The sequence below is a fragment of the Charadrius vociferus genome, unplaced genomic scaffold, assembly GCF_000708025.1.
Source record: "Charadrius vociferus isolate BGI_N301 unplaced genomic scaffold, ASM70802v2 scaffold411, whole genome shotgun sequence".
NCBI lineage: Eukaryota > Metazoa > Chordata > Aves > Charadriiformes > Charadriidae > Charadrius > Charadrius vociferus.
In genome coordinates this window covers 755,897-775,375 of record NW_009646935.1, presented here as the reverse complement: position 1 = coordinate 775,375, position 19,479 = coordinate 755,897, and the positions used below count along the sequence as shown (strand labels likewise).

General features: G+C 41.2%; 1 protein-coding gene across 1 annotated transcript in view; it reads left to right on the top strand.

Moving 5' to 3' along the window:
- FSHR (follicle stimulating hormone receptor) overlaps nucleotides 1-19,479 on the top strand; it is an 80,992-nt gene that overhangs the window by 49,408 nt on the left and 12,105 nt on the right. Inside the window, exons 3-8 of the mRNA XM_009894821.1 lie at nucleotides 4,306-4,380; nucleotides 4,775-4,849; nucleotides 12,723-12,803; nucleotides 15,364-15,441; nucleotides 18,923-18,991; nucleotides 19,107-19,181. Of these exons, the coding sequence (XP_009893123.1) occupies nucleotides 4,306-4,380; nucleotides 4,775-4,849; nucleotides 12,723-12,803; nucleotides 15,364-15,441; nucleotides 18,923-18,991; nucleotides 19,107-19,181 (453 nt within the window). The remainder of the gene's footprint in view (nucleotides 1-4,305; nucleotides 4,381-4,774; nucleotides 4,850-12,722; nucleotides 12,804-15,363; nucleotides 15,442-18,922; nucleotides 18,992-19,106; nucleotides 19,182-19,479) is intronic.

The following is a 19,479-nucleotide window of genomic DNA, read 5'->3' as shown; positions in this document are numbered from 1 at the left end:
TCCTGCTGCTGGTATTACGTATTACAAGGTCTTTGTGCTCCACAGCGTACATCCCTGGACACTGTGTGAGGGACTGATGCTGTGATCTGCCTCTAAGCTGGTCTTCTGCCACGCTTGTGCTTTGCTCTTCTTTTGACACAACTTCCCATGTACTCGTCTGTGTTAAACTTCTGTATCTGTATATACACACACACACACATATTTGTTTTAAATAGGCACGTTTCCTAGCAGGGGAAAAATGACCCTCTCCTTGTCTGCGTGCCCTGCTCTGATCCTGAAAGGAATTTGTATCATAAAAGGCATATAAATGTCCAGTCTTTTATTCTTTCATTATTTTGAAATGTGGGACCACTTGGCTGCGAAACCATTAGTTTGTGAGTTTAATACAGTCTTGCTTTTGCTGTAAGACTTTGATTAGTCTAAGAGACTTTTTGTTTAGAGGACTACAAAGAAACTGTCATGAACTATAAATTCCTTTGTAATAGAATTGTTTAAAAGGCCATTTCAATGTATCTTGGTTTTTATGGGTCGTGCTTTGAGTGCAGCTGGTTTGTAGAGGAATATTTCCTATGCTTCACGCTGGGCTCTGTCACAGATGTCGTGAAGATGGGCAGCTTTGCAGGCAGAGCCAAGACTGTACTGCCACTAGACAGCACCTTCCTCGTCCTCTTCGTTTTCCACCCCTCTGCCCATGGACACTGGCTCTGGCTATAACATGTGGAAATGCTACACTGCAGTCAGTTGCTTGTGAACAGGTAATAATGATTACAGCTTGCTACCTTAGTGGCAAATTAGAGGAAGTTCCTTAGTCGTGTGGTGTTGTCACACCTTAAAATCTTACATTCTCTTTGAAGAAAAATATAAGCAATTATCCTTTGTGCCTTTGTAAAACATTTTTACTGAATAGTTTCTCCCCTTTTAGGCTGTGTTTGAGTAAACAATTTATGCTTTTGAGGATCACTGTTGATTTCAATGGAGGTCTGCATGCAGTGGAAACTAAGCTTAGCAGACGCCTAAGCACTTTGCAGCCACGGGGTACTTTGGGTTTTTGGAGGTTTGACTTCTTTTTTTTAAGAAATTGCCCCTGATTGTTTTGCATACCATCTATCCAAAGGCTTGCACGCATCAGAAATGATGCTCAAATTGCCGTCTGGATTTGCTGTGATAGCTAGCAGTAGAGCTAATAGTATCATTCATTACAAACAAACAACGTAATAACAGTCCCATCTTCTCTCGTGATGACATATAATAAGATATGCATTATGAGCAATCATCTGTTTGTGTGTATTTATACTGTAAGACAAATCACTTGTACAAATACTAGCCAGCAATCCCCTTTTTCTGCTTGTAGCTGCTGCTGCAGGTATTGTTTGCTCTCCTCTACAGAGGATCTGAGTCTGCCGAGCTGGTTGTTTGATTGAGCAGCAGTGGTTCGTACTTTTAATGCCAGAGATACCTGTGTCCAAGATAGTGTTCTCTCGGTTATCCATGAGCATGGGTGTGTATTTTTTGCCAGGTACAAATAAATTTTTTGCACAAATTATGCAACCAGAACCCAGACTACTGCTGTCCATTCTTCATAGTGACTGATCTCCTAAACTGAATGTTTGGGTTTTTTTTAAATTTATGCTTCTTGCCTGCATGACGGGCTGTAACAGGTATACAGACAGCCCCAAGGCCAAGAATCACAATGGTTTTCTGTCAGAAAGCAGCACTTTAGCTCTGTACACTGGGATTCATCTGTGAAGAACGATGTTGGTCATCACCAACAGGGTTTCCTGGAGAGAGTGTGGGAGAGGATGCACAATTCATTGCGGAGGACAGAGAGTCTTGGCCTTTTCCCTCACCCCCACAGTCCCCTGAACACAGGGGACGAAGCCCAACACCAGAAGAGTTGCTGCTTTCTGCCGTTGAGAGGTTCCCTTTTGTTCCCTTTACTTGTCTTCAGAGGCTTATAACCACAATGGTTGCAGTAGTGGTTTGCTTGAGCTAGAAGACAGCAAAAATAATTTTAAATGGACATATTTTCATTACCTGTTAAAAAATTACTGTCATCTTTGTACCTGTGAATGGGAATATTGGAAAGAAAGCCAAGTCATTCTCCAATCTCTGAAACACCCCCCTCATATAAGCATTATTTAATTCTCTTAAAAACTTAATCTTGTAAAAACAGTTTAGAGATTCCTATCTTCCTACGTTTCTTTCATTTCTTCCTTAACCATGCATTCTCCAAGCCTTCCAAAGTGTCATCGACAGCTCATCAGGTCTTAATCAGATCTGTATCTTCCATTTCTCGAGCGGAAACAAGGCCCACAACCCATCACTCTCTTAGGAAACCAAAACACTCTCCTGAAGCAGAAACATTTGGTTTTAAGAATTCCATTAAAAGAGGTATATCATCCAAGTTGTTCCAAAGTTAGATAGCAGATTGGATCATAAAAAATTATTACCCTCGACAGCCCTATCTGTGAGGTGAGGTCACTATTGTATTGTGGTTTCTCAGTAAACTTTTTTTGCCTGTATGAGGCCAACAAATCTGCAACATTTTTTCCTGAGCTGTTTAGTGGCATGAAATCTCTCCTGGTTAAATGGATTTGTTGGTATTAAATGTTCTGCCTTTTCTGTGGTTTTTTTTTTTTTTTCCTAGACAAACAATTTTTAGATTGTGGGGAATGGCCAATGTACTGCAAAATCTTAAAAGTCTTAGACGTCTCCCGTGTTGTTAAATCTTCTAGACTGTAGTTAAGCAAGTGAATTGTACTGTCATATAAATACAGCATAGGGGGTGATTGCTTCTCCTGTGTATCTTATAATGTGTTATTTTTGAAGAAAACAGGAAGGTAATAAAAAGTCTTTAAAACACCTCTTGCAATGGCAGTGTACCTTGCATGGCGTGAAGGAATCCCAGTCTCAGCCAAAGCATTTTGTTGCTGCTGAAACCATAATAATAGAGGAATGTGTTCACATGTGAGCTGGTGGCTCAGCACTGCTAAACAAGCCCAGTTCTCATTGTACCCTACCAAGCACCTATTGTCAGTCCTCGTGGACTTTTATCTTCTTGTTCTCCAGTCAGGATAGAACTCCCAGAGCAGAGGAGAGCTGGCTTTCTTCCGTAAAAATCTTTAAGGAAACAGGAGCAAGAACTTCTTATTAAACTAAAAAATATCAAACCACTGAGGCGTTTTTTAAAGTGGAAAAGGTCAGGTGAACAACTTACCTTCTTTTGCAAGGCTTTTGTTTGTCTTAATGGGCAGGTAATTTGTCAGGTACGGTTCAGTTGTTACTCAGAACGAAGCAGAATACTTTTTATATTACTTGTAATAATTTTTGTGATTATTTTTTTGACTGTGCACCTATTGTTACAATCTATTGTTTCACCTCAGGCCTGTTTGAATTTGCAACCATCATAATTTCAAAAGAACAATATATGCAGGAACAAGTGCCAGCCAGTTTACAATCTGACTATTTATTGAAGGTTTCATTCCAAAGATGTGCACAGTTACCTCGCCATTAAAATCCAATAGACCATCACAGTATCCCAGAATTACATCTATATTAAAAATTTTACTTTCTACAGCTGACCTCAGCCTGAGAAAATAGCATTTTTGCACCATTTCCAAAAATGGCAGTGGGGAATCTTTTGGCATAGATGTCTTTACCTTGACTTTCCTGATCACAGCATAAGGGACATAATTGGGCATTAATTGTGTACAGTAGAGATCAAATAGGGTTTTCTCCAAGGTCTCTTCTCTTCTTCACATCTGTGGTCTCCAGCTCCTGTTAATAAGGATGTGTCTGCTGGTGGCTTAATTTTAATCTCTGTGGTTTACCGTCAGGTCAAGGCAGCGGCATGTCCTACTGCTGAAGTTGTGTTCCATTTCTTGCGCACATTTTAGCTGTCTTCTCTATTTCAGTTGCCTTTCACTCTCTCTTTTCTTCACTGAGTTAAAAGCTTTCATTAAATCTCTGTCAGTAATTAGTGATGTCAGAGATGCAGTTGCCAATGATGGACGGGCTCTGTCTTGTAATACACCAGCAATGTGACAGCAGGAGGTGCAGGACTGCCATTACAGATACGAACTTCAGCCTCAGATGTCATCTGTTCCTGACTGTTGGTGTTTGCCTTGGTGGCAGCTCGTTGGTGTTTCTGGTGTCTGTTTTCTTATCTGATATCCACCTTGTCTTTAAAACTGATCAGTAATCTTGGAAGAAGTTCCATGCAAATTTTTCACTTGTCCATTTTCTGTTTCGCCTTTTTATTGATAGCATGGCTTGAAATATCTTGACTTTTAAATTGTTTTTCAGAGAGATCTCACAGAATGATGCCTTGGAGGTCATAGAAGCAAATGTGTTTTCCAACCTTCCCAAACTACATGAAATGTAAGTAATGAGCAATCTATATTCAAAGGAGACAATTATAAAGATTCATTATAGGCGAGTATCAAAGGTTTTGCAGTTTGGTTCAGGTAAGCTCCGAAGAATTCATAGCAATACAGAAGCATTTGAAATCTCCCTTTGTCTTTTCCATCTTCTTATCTGTCTCTTTCTTTCCTTGTTCAGCCTGAAACTTATCCTCAAACCACCGCCGATATCAAAAGGTGGTGGGGTTTGCCGGTCTGTTGTAGTCCGCTTTTTGAAATTGTACAGATCTTCTGCTGTCAAAAAAAAAAAAAAGATCTCAGTGTATAGTACCACTACATCCTGGGGTAACCAGAGATATTTTGAGATCAATATATTGATATATTTCCTCTGATGTTTCATTTTCTCTTTGCAGAAGAATTGAGAAGGCCAACAATCTCGTGTACATTGATCAAGATGCCTTCCAACACCTTCCAAGCCTCAGATATTTGTAAGATGTTTTGTTCTTTGCAAGTACCATAGTAATTTTGAATGATACAAATGTTTTCTGTCCAACTTACGCTGAGCATTTGCAGTGATAAGACATGCTAATGTCCCCTCTTCCCCCACTAGTCACACATTGTCAGTCCACAGTTTTGTTCCTAGGCCTGCACATGGTCCTCAGAAAAGCTGAAGATAATGTTCTTCATGGAGGAGTCCCACACACAAGATCCTTGAGCCTTTCTAAGCAACAGGTTGAAACCGAGTGATGAGAAAAGGTGTTCGGCATTTTCTGTGTCTATACGAACAGGTTTAGGTTGAAATTCCTTTTGAGAACTTTGGGACAAAATGTCTCTCATCTGTCTTTGCTATGGCTCTGCCTCTGTTACACTTTGTACACTTGGTCTTAAGCATTCACATTCTCTTTTCTTTAGCAACAGCAGTGCTATAGCAATGGTTTTCATTAACACTTGATGCGAGATGATTAAAACCTTAGAATACAAATGTATTGATGTATGGCATAGCTTTATTTCATTAGCCAGCTTCATCAAGAACATTGCTTGCACAACTGTGGTTATCACATCTGCTCCTGTGGGGTTGCTATCACAATTCAGTGATAATTGAATCCATCCTTAAAATAAACTGTTACCCCAAAATATTTTCACAGCTCTTAGCGCATGATCTTAACACGACTAATAATCTCTCCTCTTCATTAAAACCCCAAGGAGGTCCAGTGAAGTTTGTTTAACAGTAACTGTTTATAATGGCTGTAGGTTAAATAAGCTCCCACAGTGCTCTTTACTGAACAATGGCACGTAGACCCAGCAGGAGGTTAGCTTAACTTTTTTATGTCCATCCACCTGAGTGCATACACCTAACCTTGTTTTCTTTACACAAGAAGCCTTACTCATTCAAAAAGCCTGATCGGGACTTCTACATTTGAGTACATACGAGTAAGTGCTTAATTATCTGGTTAGGTATTTCTCAAAGATGGGATGAAATCAGGTCAGTGGTCGAATAAGTATAGCTCCCAGTAAGCTAATGAGTCTTTAAGGTCTCTGAAAACCACTAGCATTTGACAGGTTCTGGGCTCAAAAATGCCAAGAGGCACTGGTTTGAATTTGAACTTTAAGATTTGAGATTTAAGGCTTGGACTTAAAGAGATAAGGTGTATTTAGTGTGCTACACAAACTGTTACAATCTAAACCTTCATTGGACAGGAGCATGTGGTTAGAGTTGTGGTAGGATTGTCGTTCTCCTCGGAGTTTTTACCAATATCTGTTTTATGAAATTCACCAGACACCTTGATAAACTTTAACTTTTGTTTGTGCATAATTGAAACAGATTTTCTGTTGGCAGCAGGGAAATAAAGCTTTAAATTTGCATTTTCATGAGGAGAAATCATATGCCTTTTTCCTTTGGTTTCATTCCTGAGACATTCAGTAGTTACTGCTGTCTTTGAGTAATTCTGGGTACCTATGCACAAAAACACAGCGTTTGTTTATCCCATGTAAAAAGCCCAGAACAAGCTTATGGGTAGTACAGTTGCCAGGTGGATAGAAAGAATGAGAGCACATTTATCTCATACACAATTAAAGAAATTTGAACACAGTAACAAACACACTAATTTCAGCTATTTTTTTAAAATGTGGGACACACAAATTATAGGTCGTGAGGAAAAGGTAAAACCCCACTTTAAATATCTGAAGTTGCGGAAGTTTTTCTCTTAACATTAGTGGATGCTCCCTCTTTTGAACTTTTGTCATTGCACACTCCCATATACGTTGACTCAAACATGCAGACATGCTACCTGTGTAAAAATTCAGCTGCAGCAGCTCTGCTATGATCTGTAGAAGCAACACATTAAAAATATGGACTATTGCTTGTCTATCTAACCATTCCCTGCTCCTCTTTAGCAAGTTCTACTCACTATCTGAAATCAGAGGAAAATATATTTTGGGTACTTTTTAAGGTTTTCTCTCTTGTGAGTATGTAGGACTGGAAGAGACTCTCCAGACTACTGTGTCCTATTTTTTACTGGCTCCACAACATGTATCCCATTAATTAAGTGCTTTATTGACATCGTTGGTGTTCTTCTTTGTTCCCTGCTTTCTCTCTTTTTTCTAGGGGAAGCTTTTCCAGAAATTCAATGATTTGGTGACTAGAAAATTTCCTCTAATTTTATTCATGGCCACTTAATTCACATTCATTCTTGTGCCAAAGCTTTTCTCAAATTTAAATTGATAAAATCCATCTTTGATGTTTACTCAGCTAATGGATTTATGCTGCACCCCCTCTGTGCCTTCATTTTAGGAGGCAAAAACCCCACCCTCTTGTAGGACTATAAATAGTACAAAAGGTGCAGGCGTCATGGCTCCGAGTGTCTGAACAGATGAACATTTCTTTTGTGCTAATGGTCTGAGGTAGCTGCACTGGGGGTATAAATCAGTGCAACACCTTTGGCTTCAGTGGAGCTACATCAATTAACACCACAGGGATCAGGAGCAGGACCCAAAGTCCCTGTAGGAGCCTTCCACGTAGCAGGGAGCTGGGTGTGATGCTGAGTTACACCACGCTCAGGTCACTCTCTCTACGTACAGTCATACCTTCGTGCTCTCTCTTGGCACCTTTCTGTAGGAAAGACTGCCATTTTCTCCATCCCCTTGTTTCAGTCACTGGTGCCTGCCCTTTTAGAAACACACTCCCACCTTGAAGAGGCAGAGTTTTAGTGTTTGAAAGAAAAGGACTGTGAATTTAATGAGAAAGCAGAAACCTTGATGGAAGGCTGCAAAATGGCAGCTGGTAAAGGTAACCCAGTATTCCTGTGACATACAACAAAGGGTCAATTAGTGAAAATATAAGGCAAGATGCTGAGGGGAGTTAATGGATTGATGGTTTTTGTGTTCAGTTTTGGGGGGTTTTGTTGTGTGTTTTTGCTTTTTTACACGATACAGAAGTAAAAGTTGGTAAACATGTGGGACTCGATTTTAAAATAATTCAGAAAAGGGTTAAGCATCTGTGTGGATAGAAACACTATCAACAGCTATTTGAGAAGTGATAAAAATTTTAAGGCCATGAAAGGAAACTAACAAACCTTTGTACATCACAGCCTAATTCTCCCATTAACTCTTGGAAGTTAGGAAGGAATAGCAAGTGGTTTCATAAATATCTTGTCACAAAACAGATTAGAAGGTTCTGTCCAAACATATACAGGGTGGTGTGTGAGTGGAAAAGCAAACCTGATGCTGGTCCCACTGGGACGTACTCCTGTGGCTCATGTGGTGTATCTTGACCCCAGCTGGAGTCCATGCCAGCTTCCCAAATAGTCCACGCTGAGGCAGCAGAGCTGGAGATGGAGACCTGTAGTCAGAGGTCCTTGACCCAACCTTCTGCAGCAGACCCCGCCATAGACATCTGTAGCCCTTCCTGGTCTGACCCACCAGTCAGAACAGCTGGCACAGGCAACCCTCTATCTCGGTGTAAAGAGGTGTAGTGAGACCCAGTTGCAACCAGCACACCAAAGCACGGGGACTCGGGTACCTGCCCTTTGCCGGGCTCTTTGTGGTTCTTCTGAAGCTTCCAACCGCGGTGGCAGTCTGGCAGGGTCGGCAATGCGTGGTCTGATTCCTCGCGACAGTGCTGTGACTGTGAAAAAACTGTTAAAACACAGCTCAGAAAATCTTGCAGAAAAATATATATTTACTGGTAGTTTTCATTAAAAAAAAGGGAGGGGGGGGATTAATCAGTGTTAGTGCCTGAGATTGAGCCTAGGCATCATGGTCCATCAGTTTAGTGACCTCTGCAATATGTCGGTTGCAAGACTTTCTCTGTGCTCCTTCAAAAATAGTTGTATAGCCACTAAGTCTTATTTATGGGCAGGTGAGAACTCTGGCTAGCCTCGTCAGTCCTCTCATCAGCTTCACGGGCTCATTACAGCCACTAACTGTTGAACATTAATATGCTTTTATCTCTGTCAGCTTGGGTACAAAAACATTTCCTGCTCACTCCACTCCCTTTGTCTCCTGCATCATCATTACTAGTATGGGAAAAACGCTAAGGAGAGAAAAAACGCTAAAAAAATGAAATGCTGAAATACTCTAAACCTTCTAGAAAAAAATGTAACCTTAACTTTCTCACCAGCCTTTTAGAAGCGGTGAAGAGAATTGTTAATTGGTCTTTTTGGATGTATGCCAAAGAGACAGGCTGCTTCAAATTGGTAACTTATTGACCTTTTCATGGGTACAAGATTATTTATCTGGCTCTCATTAGGGAGAGCTGTGGCATTGTCTGTTTAATAATGTAGTGATGGATTTTCAAACCTATTTTCTTTCCAAAATTAGTTCTTGTGTAATCTGTGTCCTTTGGTTCTTTTTTACAGTGGATGTGTCGATGTCCTGTATTAAGCAATCTCAGCTTAAAATAGAAAGATTTGAATGTAGTACTCCTTTTAGATCCATTTTGAGGGCATACAGCTGGGTGGTTGGAGGGGAGGGGAAATTTAGGTCTCAAAAGCACGTATTTTATCTGCAAAACAGTTTGCATTGTGGAGAGCAGAGCCAGACTCCAAAGTCTTGCAGCTGCTTGTACCTGCCTGGTCTTGGAGGACCTGACACACATGTACCTGGCACGCTTCCTAAAACTGTACTTGCTGCAGATGCAGCGAAGTCCACAGAATCGCTGACCCTCTCTGTGGAGTTGGCCCTTCAATAAAACAAGGAGATGGTCCCCTCCTTCCTTTTGCATAGCCGCCTCACGGTTAAAGACTTTTCCTCAGAAGTGGGTTTTGTGGATTATGGGCTCAGTTGAGCCTGCAAGGCTGGGACACAGGAGTCAGAGGAATCTCTTGCTGGAGTCAGGCTCACATGCAGTATAAAGTAACCAGCATGATTATGGGACACAAAAATAACGCTTCCTGAGTGATGTTGTGTTTATCTCTGCCTACCTTGGGTTTGCAACTTAGCAAATACACACAATAAGTTGATGTGGTGAACGGTGTTCCCAGTTTTGTCAGAGTAGCTCCTACCAATTTGGCGTAAAAGAAGAGCAGGCGTGTTGCTATATCTGGAGATAAGCAGACAGAATATTCCAGGAATTAGTTTCTGAAAGATTTTTTTGTTCTCTGCTGATCATAGTGCTATGTTTTCTTAAGTGCTGCCTCCAGTAAGCCTTTTCAGAAAGACAATTAATGCTTTGGAAAGCAGCCACCAGCCAGCTGAAAAACAGGTTCTTACCGAGCTGTTTATGCATGGCAAGGGGGGGCTCAGTTATAACACAGATTAAAGAGGACACTTGTTTAAAGTGAGGCTACTAAGGATGTATACGTTATATGGTAAATATATTGACAAAACTGTCCTGCAGGAAAGATATTCAGTAAATTGGATTATCTACATTCTAACAAGATTATCCACTTAAAGGCCTCTGGAGATTTGCTGGTTGAATAAAAAGAGAGGGAAGATCTAGGCTGCAGTGTAGCTAAATATTTTTTTTAGTTCTTTTTCTGCAATTAATTAAAAGAACATCCTCTCCTGCTCCTAATCACTGTTCTGTGCCTCTGCGCAATCAGTGCTTTGTGCCACCTGTAGATTTACTTCAATATGTAATGATTTGCCAAAGATGCTTCCTCTTCATCTCATGCTGCTCAGTTGACACCAGCACAAATTGAGCCCTGAACACTTTGGGATTACTGGAAAGATCAGGACTATGGCATCACCCAAGGCCTTGGACGTGTTCTTTCACACATGTATGGTGAAAGCCCTGCTAACCAGTGTGGCATTTTGATATGTTGGGGGGTAAGTCACCATTGGGAGCAGTGTTTGAATAGCATATGTTAGAGTACTGTCACCTTTCGTTACTGCAACAGGAGGATTGAGATTTTCTCGGGAAAGTACTGTAGAAAGCTTCTCATGTTTTCTCCTCTGTCCTGCAATAGCCACACGCTACTTGGCAGCGGTTTGCTTCTTCATTTACCTACTCAAGGAAATGCATGCCATAATTCATATTAAACATATTAAAAAGCATTGCATCAATTTTTAGCATACGACTTATTTAAAATTAAAGGCAGCTTTCAACTAAAACCCTGTACATCTCCAGTAATTTAGAGAGGGTACTTTAAAATACTGTAAGGGGGGAGCTACAGGTGGTTCTTCTATTGCTTCTAATATTTTCGTCTAACTCCATTTACACAGTACAAGTGCAGCAGTTCTTTAAATAGTAAGGGCCTTATGAAATCCACCTGCTTCATTAATCATGCTTTCTATTTAACTATATGTAATAGTTTTTCAAAGGCATTTTTCTAGAGCTTTCTTGGTCACATGTGACAGCTGTTATTTTTAAGCTAATGCAATGTCAGACCACTCTGACTCCTGAGACAAAACAGTCATGACATTTCAGCAACTTTCCCAAATTGGCTTCTTGAATATTCACTATACTTCTTTAATTTTTTCCTGCACATAATGCATTGCTTTTTGTTATAAGATGAGACAGATAACAAGTTGGCTTTTCAACATCTGAGGATATCCAGATACCACCTCAGGGAGCTCAGAGCAGTGCTTATGCAAGTGAATGACTATTTTATGGACCTGTGTGTCACCCTGAGTGCCCAAATGTAGGATTTGGTTGTCACTTGGAGGCGTTCAGTTTCAGTTCAGATTATGAATCCTGAAAGGTTGCAACTCTCCTGAACTAATCTGGGTTCATAATAAATGAATGCTGATATTATAAGAACGCTGTTCCTTTTTCCCAGACTCAGCCATTCCTTTTCATCACCATTCAACTATTCAGGAATGAATTTGCAAAAAGAAAATCACATCAGTAATAAAAGAATATTGTTCCGTTTAAATGCCAGGATAAAAAATACCTTCTCTATACTACTAATACGTTCCTTAAGGAACCAATATTCTCAGTGAAAGGTTACCTTCTCTACGGTCTCACATATTAAAAATACAAAGATATAACTAAACTTTCAAGAGGTCAAATTTTCTCTTTCTTTGGTAGAGTCAAAATGAGACATTTTGGTGGCTGGGAAAAACTCTCAGCTGGTTGGAGGTCAGCCTTGTCCAGCTCCTCTTCCGTCCTGCGCTCAGCCCTCCTTCCAGCCATCAACAGCCACCAGCCATCTCCTGCTGCATGGCAATATCATGTTTGTCCTGCCCTTGCTACTGCTCCGGATAACAAAATTTCTTTAAATTAGACATAGTGCAGTTCTGTGGATACCTGTGACCATGTTTCCTCACTGACTGTGGGCACAGGGTTGTCCTTCAGAGTTAGCATTTCTGGGATGGTGTTTCACTGACAGGAGCTGCAACGCAGAGGCCAGCGATGCTCAGTGTGGTGGGAGGGTGGAGGTAGTTCAATATGGAGGCTTAGGCCCATTTCCAGTCACACAAACTGCCAAAATGTTCCCATGCATTCGGTTCCTCTCTATTGGAGATGCTGGGCAATAAAGTGTCCTGACTCTCTCTTACTTTCATGGGATAATGTTATTTCCAGAGGAATTAATGTATTAGAGTAGAAGGTGAGAATTGTGGTAAGTGAATTGATACTTTTGTCTTAAAGAGCAACTGTTTTGTGTCAGTGCATTTTTTTTCTTAGAATGTGGTTGGGAAATTGATACTGACAGTTTTCTGAGATCATCAGGAGGGACTACTTAATTATCCAAGGTAGGGTTCCTCCCTTGACTTCAGTGGGGCAGAATTCAGCTTGTGCTTTGGCAAAAAATCTTTTTACATTACAATGTCAAGTTTCCTGTGAGCAAAACTCCCGTTTTTGGCTAAACTCTACCTTTTGTGGCTGCTCTTTTAAGTCCCATGTTTGTTCTTCTTTGTTAATTATTGCTTTGTTCCTGGGGCAGAGCGAATAATCTTCATCTGTTCTCTCCCACTTAGGTTGATATCAAACACCGGCCTTCGGTTTTTACCTGCTGTCCATAAAGTGCACTCTTTCTTCTCTTTCCAGAAAGTTTTACTGTATTTTTTAATATCTGCTTTTCACTTTTTAAAAGCTCCCTTTGAATGTTCTCCTGCTCCAACAAAACCTTTCAAGACGTGATTCCCCTTGTGTTCACTTGTTAGCTTCATGGTAGCGTTTTGGGTTGTAATTTTGTAGGCATTGATGATAATGTGGCCTAAAAGGTCTCAGTTCTCTATAGGTCTCTCTTCTACAAAGCATCATAACTCTCACTTTACAGACTGCTCTTCCTTTAACTACGCTATGAGTGTGTGCCTGGATGGCCCAGGGGACAGATAACAGCCTTTTACTCCTCTTTCACCAGTTGAAACCCAAACCAGGCTGGTGGTAGTGGAAATTTGTTGCCACCTGGTGACAGTTCTCTGGCCTGCATGGGAAGAGTTGCTGATCTCGGAGTTGTTTTCCATGGAGAGGTGGTCACATCACAGGAGAAAAAAAAAAAAAAAAAAAAAAAAATCACTGGGAAATATCTCTACCACGCTCATTTTTTTCACTGGCAGTAAAACTGTCCAGAGAATGAGATATTTTTCTATGGAAAATTCCAGTGCTAACAGAGAAAAAAATATTTCTGTGAAATTTTGTGTGAAAGCAGGCTTCTTTTTTTTTTTTCCTGTATGTAGAAGCACCTTTTTTTTTTTTTCCTGTAAAAAATGCATATCAGAAAAAGCTTGGGTTTTTTTTCCCTGAAGATCTTGACGTAAAATTTTCAATCAGTTCTTGGTATAATTGAAAGCAGAAAACCCAGAAAATAAGCAACTATTTCCTCTCTTCCTTTGGACAAGATATATTTTTAATGCACAGGCAAAGTTCTGCATGTTCAAATCTTTAAATAGAAGATTTCAAGCTGCAGAAACATTAATCCTACAATTGTCTTAGTAATGGCCATTAATATTAACAAAAATGCATAGAAAACATAGTGCAGGATGACTGAATATAGTATAAACACATAAGATAGAAAATAATTTCTATAATACATGTGACATACATAATTCTGCGAAGGGCAGTTCAGGGCTCCCCAAAACCATTAAGCAAATGCAACAAATACAGAGGTACAGAACCTTCTTCCTGTATACCTTGGTGTTTATCATCAGTCTTAACTGGACTTCAATTATTGTTTTCTGCTGAGCAAAAGCTTTTTTTTTTTTCAGGTGATACTCCTCCCTTTCCTGTAAGAATAAGCCCAGCAGGGTAGGGAGAGGAGGGAGAAAAGGAGGGGGTGTGAGGGGGACTACCAAAAAAAAACCCCAACCCCAAACTGCCCCAAAAAACTAACAGGTTGAGATAAGGACAGTTTAATAGAACAGTAATGGAAGAGGAAAATAGTAGTAGTAGTAGTAGTAATAGTAATAATAATGGTAAAAGAATACACAAAATAAAGTGATACAACACAAGTCGCTCTCACCACACGATGATCGATTCCCCAGCCCATCCCGAGCAGTGATTCCTGCCCCCCACCCAACCCTCATTTATATGCTGACCATGACATCTATGGCATGGAATATTCCTTTGGCCAGCTTGTCATGTCTATGCTCCCTCTCAGCTTCTGTGAGAAGCTGGAAAATTCCTTGACTAATGTAAACATCATTTAGCAACAACTAAAACAATATGTGTTACCAGCATTATTTTCATACTACATGCAAAATAATCAGCTACTAGAAAGAAAATTAACTCTATCCCAGCTGAAACCAGTACAATAGGTGCCACGCTCCCTCCCTGTTCCTACCTCTGCTGACCTCAGTTTGCAGAATGAGGCCTCTGTGCAAGTGTCACTTAATGCAGAGCTGTGGCCGTATTCAACCGTCAGCATGAGATAATGTTGGAATCACGCTTCGTTTCAAGCTTTGCAGTTAATTCATTTTGTTCCATGCTTTCCAACAGAAACAGCATGAAAACAACCACATCCCCAGTCTAAATTATGAGTAATACTGTTTAACTTCTTTGAGGTCTATTTTGAGCAAGCAACAGAACGTATATCTGCCGTTCCTTTTTTCCTATCAGTCAAAAACGCTGAAAGACCGAAATGCCTACTTGTCAGTTCAACAAACCGCATCGACAGGGGTCCCACGCCTTAAGTTCTTAAGCGCGTCCAAAGCTTATAAGCAACCCCATTGACATCGGCAGGGGAATTATTTGTGGGCTGGTAGGTACCCTGCTGAATCAGGCCGGAAAGGCTAATGGCTTTTCCTTCTTCTGCTTGGGAGGCTGTGAGAAGGGGTGGCCTCGCAGCCCCTCAGCTTGCGTTTTCTGAGCAATATGTTTGCTGGAGGAACTATTTCACCTGCCTCCGGATTATAAGACCTGGCTGGGCTTTTATGCATTTTAATCACTTCAGCCTATTTGGGAGGAAGGTATGGGGGTGTTGGAAATGTTTTGCTCCAGCCTTTTTTACCAGGAAGCTTTGTGCTCCGCAGACAAAATGTCTTAAAAACTTATGCCTCTGCCTATAATGGTTCCTCAGATTGAATATAAGGAAAAATACTGTGTTTGAAATAGCATATCATATTGAAAGGTTCACAGAGGTACAAAAAGGTGTAGTTTCCACTGTATTTTATTTTTCAGAGATATTCAAGACAATATCAATATACGTACAATCGAAAGAAATTCATTCACGGGCCTGAGTTCTGAAAGTGTGATTCTGTGAGTAAGACACGGCAAATCCATTATTCTCCTTGTTAGCTCATTTCTTCTCCAGAATAGGGGCGAGGAAACCAGGGGATGGGCACTATTTTGTATGCTTCCAAATTCAAATTAAGGTTTTAGATTTCTCCCCTACCCCTGAAATCTCTGCGTTCTGTTTCCCTGCTATAAAAAATGAATGCTTTTGTAGTTTTCTGTTGTGTTCTAATCCTGCTCTTTATTTTAGATGCACAGCATTGAGCAAATTTAGTAATTACTGATGCCAAGGTTAAACCTACAACAACATTTCCATGTGATAAAAACTGTGTTCAGCAGGATGGTATGACTCATAAATATTTACAGTCAGACACATCATTCAAAGACATTTATTACTCAGGCAAAATACATGTAGATGTTGTGGGAATACAGTATATTTGTACGCAATGTTAATGCATTGATACAGGCTGGCTCACAGTGCAGTTTCAAGCTGTGTGGTTAGATGACTCTACATTTGACTTGAACAGTCATGTATTTTAATGAACTATCTGGCTTCTTTGATCCTTTCTGTTGGTATATCAAATGTACCGTTTGCTTCCTAACAAGCTGCCTTCATTTCACCTAGCCAGTGGCCAGACTGGAAAAAATTCCCACTCTCAGTGTGTACAGCTTACCACGCATACCGAAGCAGACGAGCAAGATCTGATTGATTGATTGGGCTCACGTTGATTTTGGTGGGAGCAAGGTCAGACCATCAATATTTGAAGAGAGGGCAGTTAACAAGTCACTTAGCTGCTATGTCTCCTTCTTCTCCATCAGTTGTGCACAACCTCTGTCTACATCAAGTTCCCTGGAGTTTTAAACACACACGCAGTTTTCTCAAATATGTATTCAAGTCATGATACCCCAAATGCACTGGTTTATCTTTTCTTCTATGATGATAATATTTACTACTCGGGTGGGACTTTGTGTTTTCAGAGCACTGTGCAAGGAGTACTGTATTTGTTTCCATTTGTACCACTAAGGCGTGAGATAAATATCCCAGGTTTTTACTGTGATTTGACCTCTCTGTCCCACTTGAGCAGCATGAGACTGGCTTCCCCTCTCTCCCCAGGACATCCCATTGTTTATATGATTAGTGCCTGGGCGTTGAAGGATGGTCCTCTTGGAGGACTTAAGGCTGCTGGTTTGCTAGCAAAGTTGGCGTGGGGGGGGGGGGGAGGATCATGTCCTCTTCCAGCTGCTTTGCCCTGCATCCTGCAACAGCCCCATTGCTGTGGGCTCCCCACGCCCACCGGTGTCTGCAGGACCACCTGCCTGGTTGGACCACATCCTGACTCTGCTTTGGTCCTCCTTTGGGACAGACTCTTTTAGAGCCCCTGATGAGGTTTTCCTTGTGCTGTGATGCAGTTGCCTCATTTTAGACACAAATGTGCGGGTTTTCTATACAAAATTGAAGTCCTTGTGCAACGCAATAGAAAGCGACTGCTACAGCAACATCATTTTGTGAAACCAGGCATGTCAAGATGGCATTAAAAACAGCCAGGACCCACTGAGCCCCCCACGTTCTGGAGAGACACAATTTTAGCAGGTTTAGCTGTGGCAGGCTCCAAGCATATTTAAGCCAGTAATTCAGATTGCATCTGATTTTACGCTATTCATGGGATCAGCACAGACTGGAACTGTGGATATATTTGGTTGAAAAGTGCTAAAAATTTATGGAAGAACTTCATCTTGCTTCCAGGTCTGTGTGCCACTTAGAGGCTAAGATAGAGCTTTCCTGCCCTGAAATAGGGCATAAATATTACCTTGGGGCAGTGCCCTTCTGCACCAGGTGAATTTTAAAGTGCGCTTTAGAAATACCACTATAGCCATGAAATGGTGAGAAAGAGCCCATATGTCCATGCTCTGGATCTCTGCCTCCGTCGTCACTTGTTGCTGGCATAAGAGTTCATGGAGTCAGTCAGGATGTTGGTTGAAGTGAGGGAAAAATTTGTCTCAACAGAAACTTGTCTATATGTAGTTTAGTGAGGTCTTGGGATTTAGCGATTTATTTTTTTTTCCTCTTTTTTCTACTTGAATGCAATTAGGACAGGAGTGTATAGTCCACACTGTAAGGCAACAGTGACTCTGATTTTACAACTTTAGTATCTCATTGCATTAGCATCATGTTCGGTGAGAAAATGCAGTAAGTGCTAATACTGTGATTAAAAGCATATCTATCAGCCTGGCAGCTATGAATGGATAAGATCAATGTAATATAATAAATGCTTTAAATGCTATAAGCAGGGACATGTCTCTCTGTGCCTGCTCACTCATGTCCAATAGTGCTTGCAAGTGAAGGGGACGGTGACAGTTCTCCTGATCCGACCTGACAGACATTATAGACACGGAGCTGTGCACATCTGCCTGTCGTGGTCAGAAGGGTAATCCTTTCAGCCAGACCCATAACTGATTTTCATGCTGACCTTAGCTCACCACCTCGGACCTTAGATAAGTGGGTCACTTGCACGCTCAGCTTTCAACGTGAATTAGAAACGCAATGTCCAGGTTTGCTGACAGTTTAATTAAATCGGGTCATTTTTGCCATCAATCAGACCTGTCACTGCCTGTTGGAGAGGGGGGGAGTTGCAAAGTGACGTTTAAAGCCAGATGAAGGATTGCACCATAAAGATGATAAATATAACTGACCCACATGTAAATTTTTAAGACTGTGAAGGGAAGAGAGGGAAGGATGTTAAATGTTAATTTGTTAATGCACTACAGTAAAAACTTGGCAGAAAGCCCTAGGAGCTTCGACTCCCAGGCTCACTACCTGTGTCCCCTCTTTGGGGACGGAGCCCGGGGAGGTGGCACTGGGGGCAGCAGAGCAGGCAGGGAGCGTAGTTTGTGGAGGCAGCAGATGTAGGAGGAATCGGCCGCTTGCCAGGCAGTTTGGCACCACCGCCACCCCCCCTGCTGCCCTCCTGCCCGCCTCGGTGATGGTCAGCCTCCCACCTCCACCTGCCCTGCCGAGGACATGAGAGCACCATAGGTGGGGGTCTTTTTTTCTAATAACCTGCAAAGGTTAAGCTGCGGCACAGTGCTTTAAAAGCATCTTGAAAAAAGTAAAACTAAGTGGCGCTGACAGCACCAGCAGGAAAGATCCTGGTCTCACCCCTCCTGGGAATAACCTGGAACAGCATCACTGACTCTGCTGCAGCCTTCCCAGGGGAGCTGTGAGCGGCACCAGCATCTCCATCAGCTCTGCGCTTGCCTCAGAAGCTTACTCCAGCTATCATCTCTGGTGGTAGCATTCATCCGCCCTATTCACGTCTATACTCTCCAAAGCCTTCCTCAAACTTCGGGATCTTACCAGCTAGTATTCATAGAAATGTCACTGTTTGAATATCCATTTAATAATTTTCTTTGTTTGAGATCCCTTTCACTGATTTGAATTAAATACATTTTAGTTACGAAGCGTGAATAAGAACCCAACTCTTTGGTGTTTTTTTCTCTATTGCAGATGGCTGAATAAAAACGGGATTCGGGAAATTGAGAATCATGCATTTAATGGAACCTACCTGGATGAGCTGTAACTATTTCTGTTGTTTACTCTTCTGAAAAGCAACCGTTAGAAAGTAGTAACGGCTGCAAGCTATTTTTTTAATCTCAGATGGTTTTAGCATCAATATTGTTGTATTTTTCAGAAATCTAAGTGATAATCACAACCTAGAAAAATTACCAAATGAGGTCTTCCAAGGAGCCAATGGGCCCGTTGTTTTGTAAGTAATATTGAGATATTATTTTTCTCATTATTAACTCCCTAGAAAAGAACAGAGAAGAACATATGAATGCCAGTCTGGATTTCAACATCTCCCAGATCTTGGAGTTCAAAACTGGAGGTGTAGTTCTGAATATAAACTGGAAGCCATAACTGAAATTTCAGTCTAGATCCATGTTTTCACATTGTCCTCAAATTTTGGGGAGTATTTGGATCCAGGGTTTTAGATCCAGATTCCTCTCCACGGTTGATAAGGTCTGTAGGAAAGTAGTTCTGCTCCCTCCCCTTCCGCCCCCCCC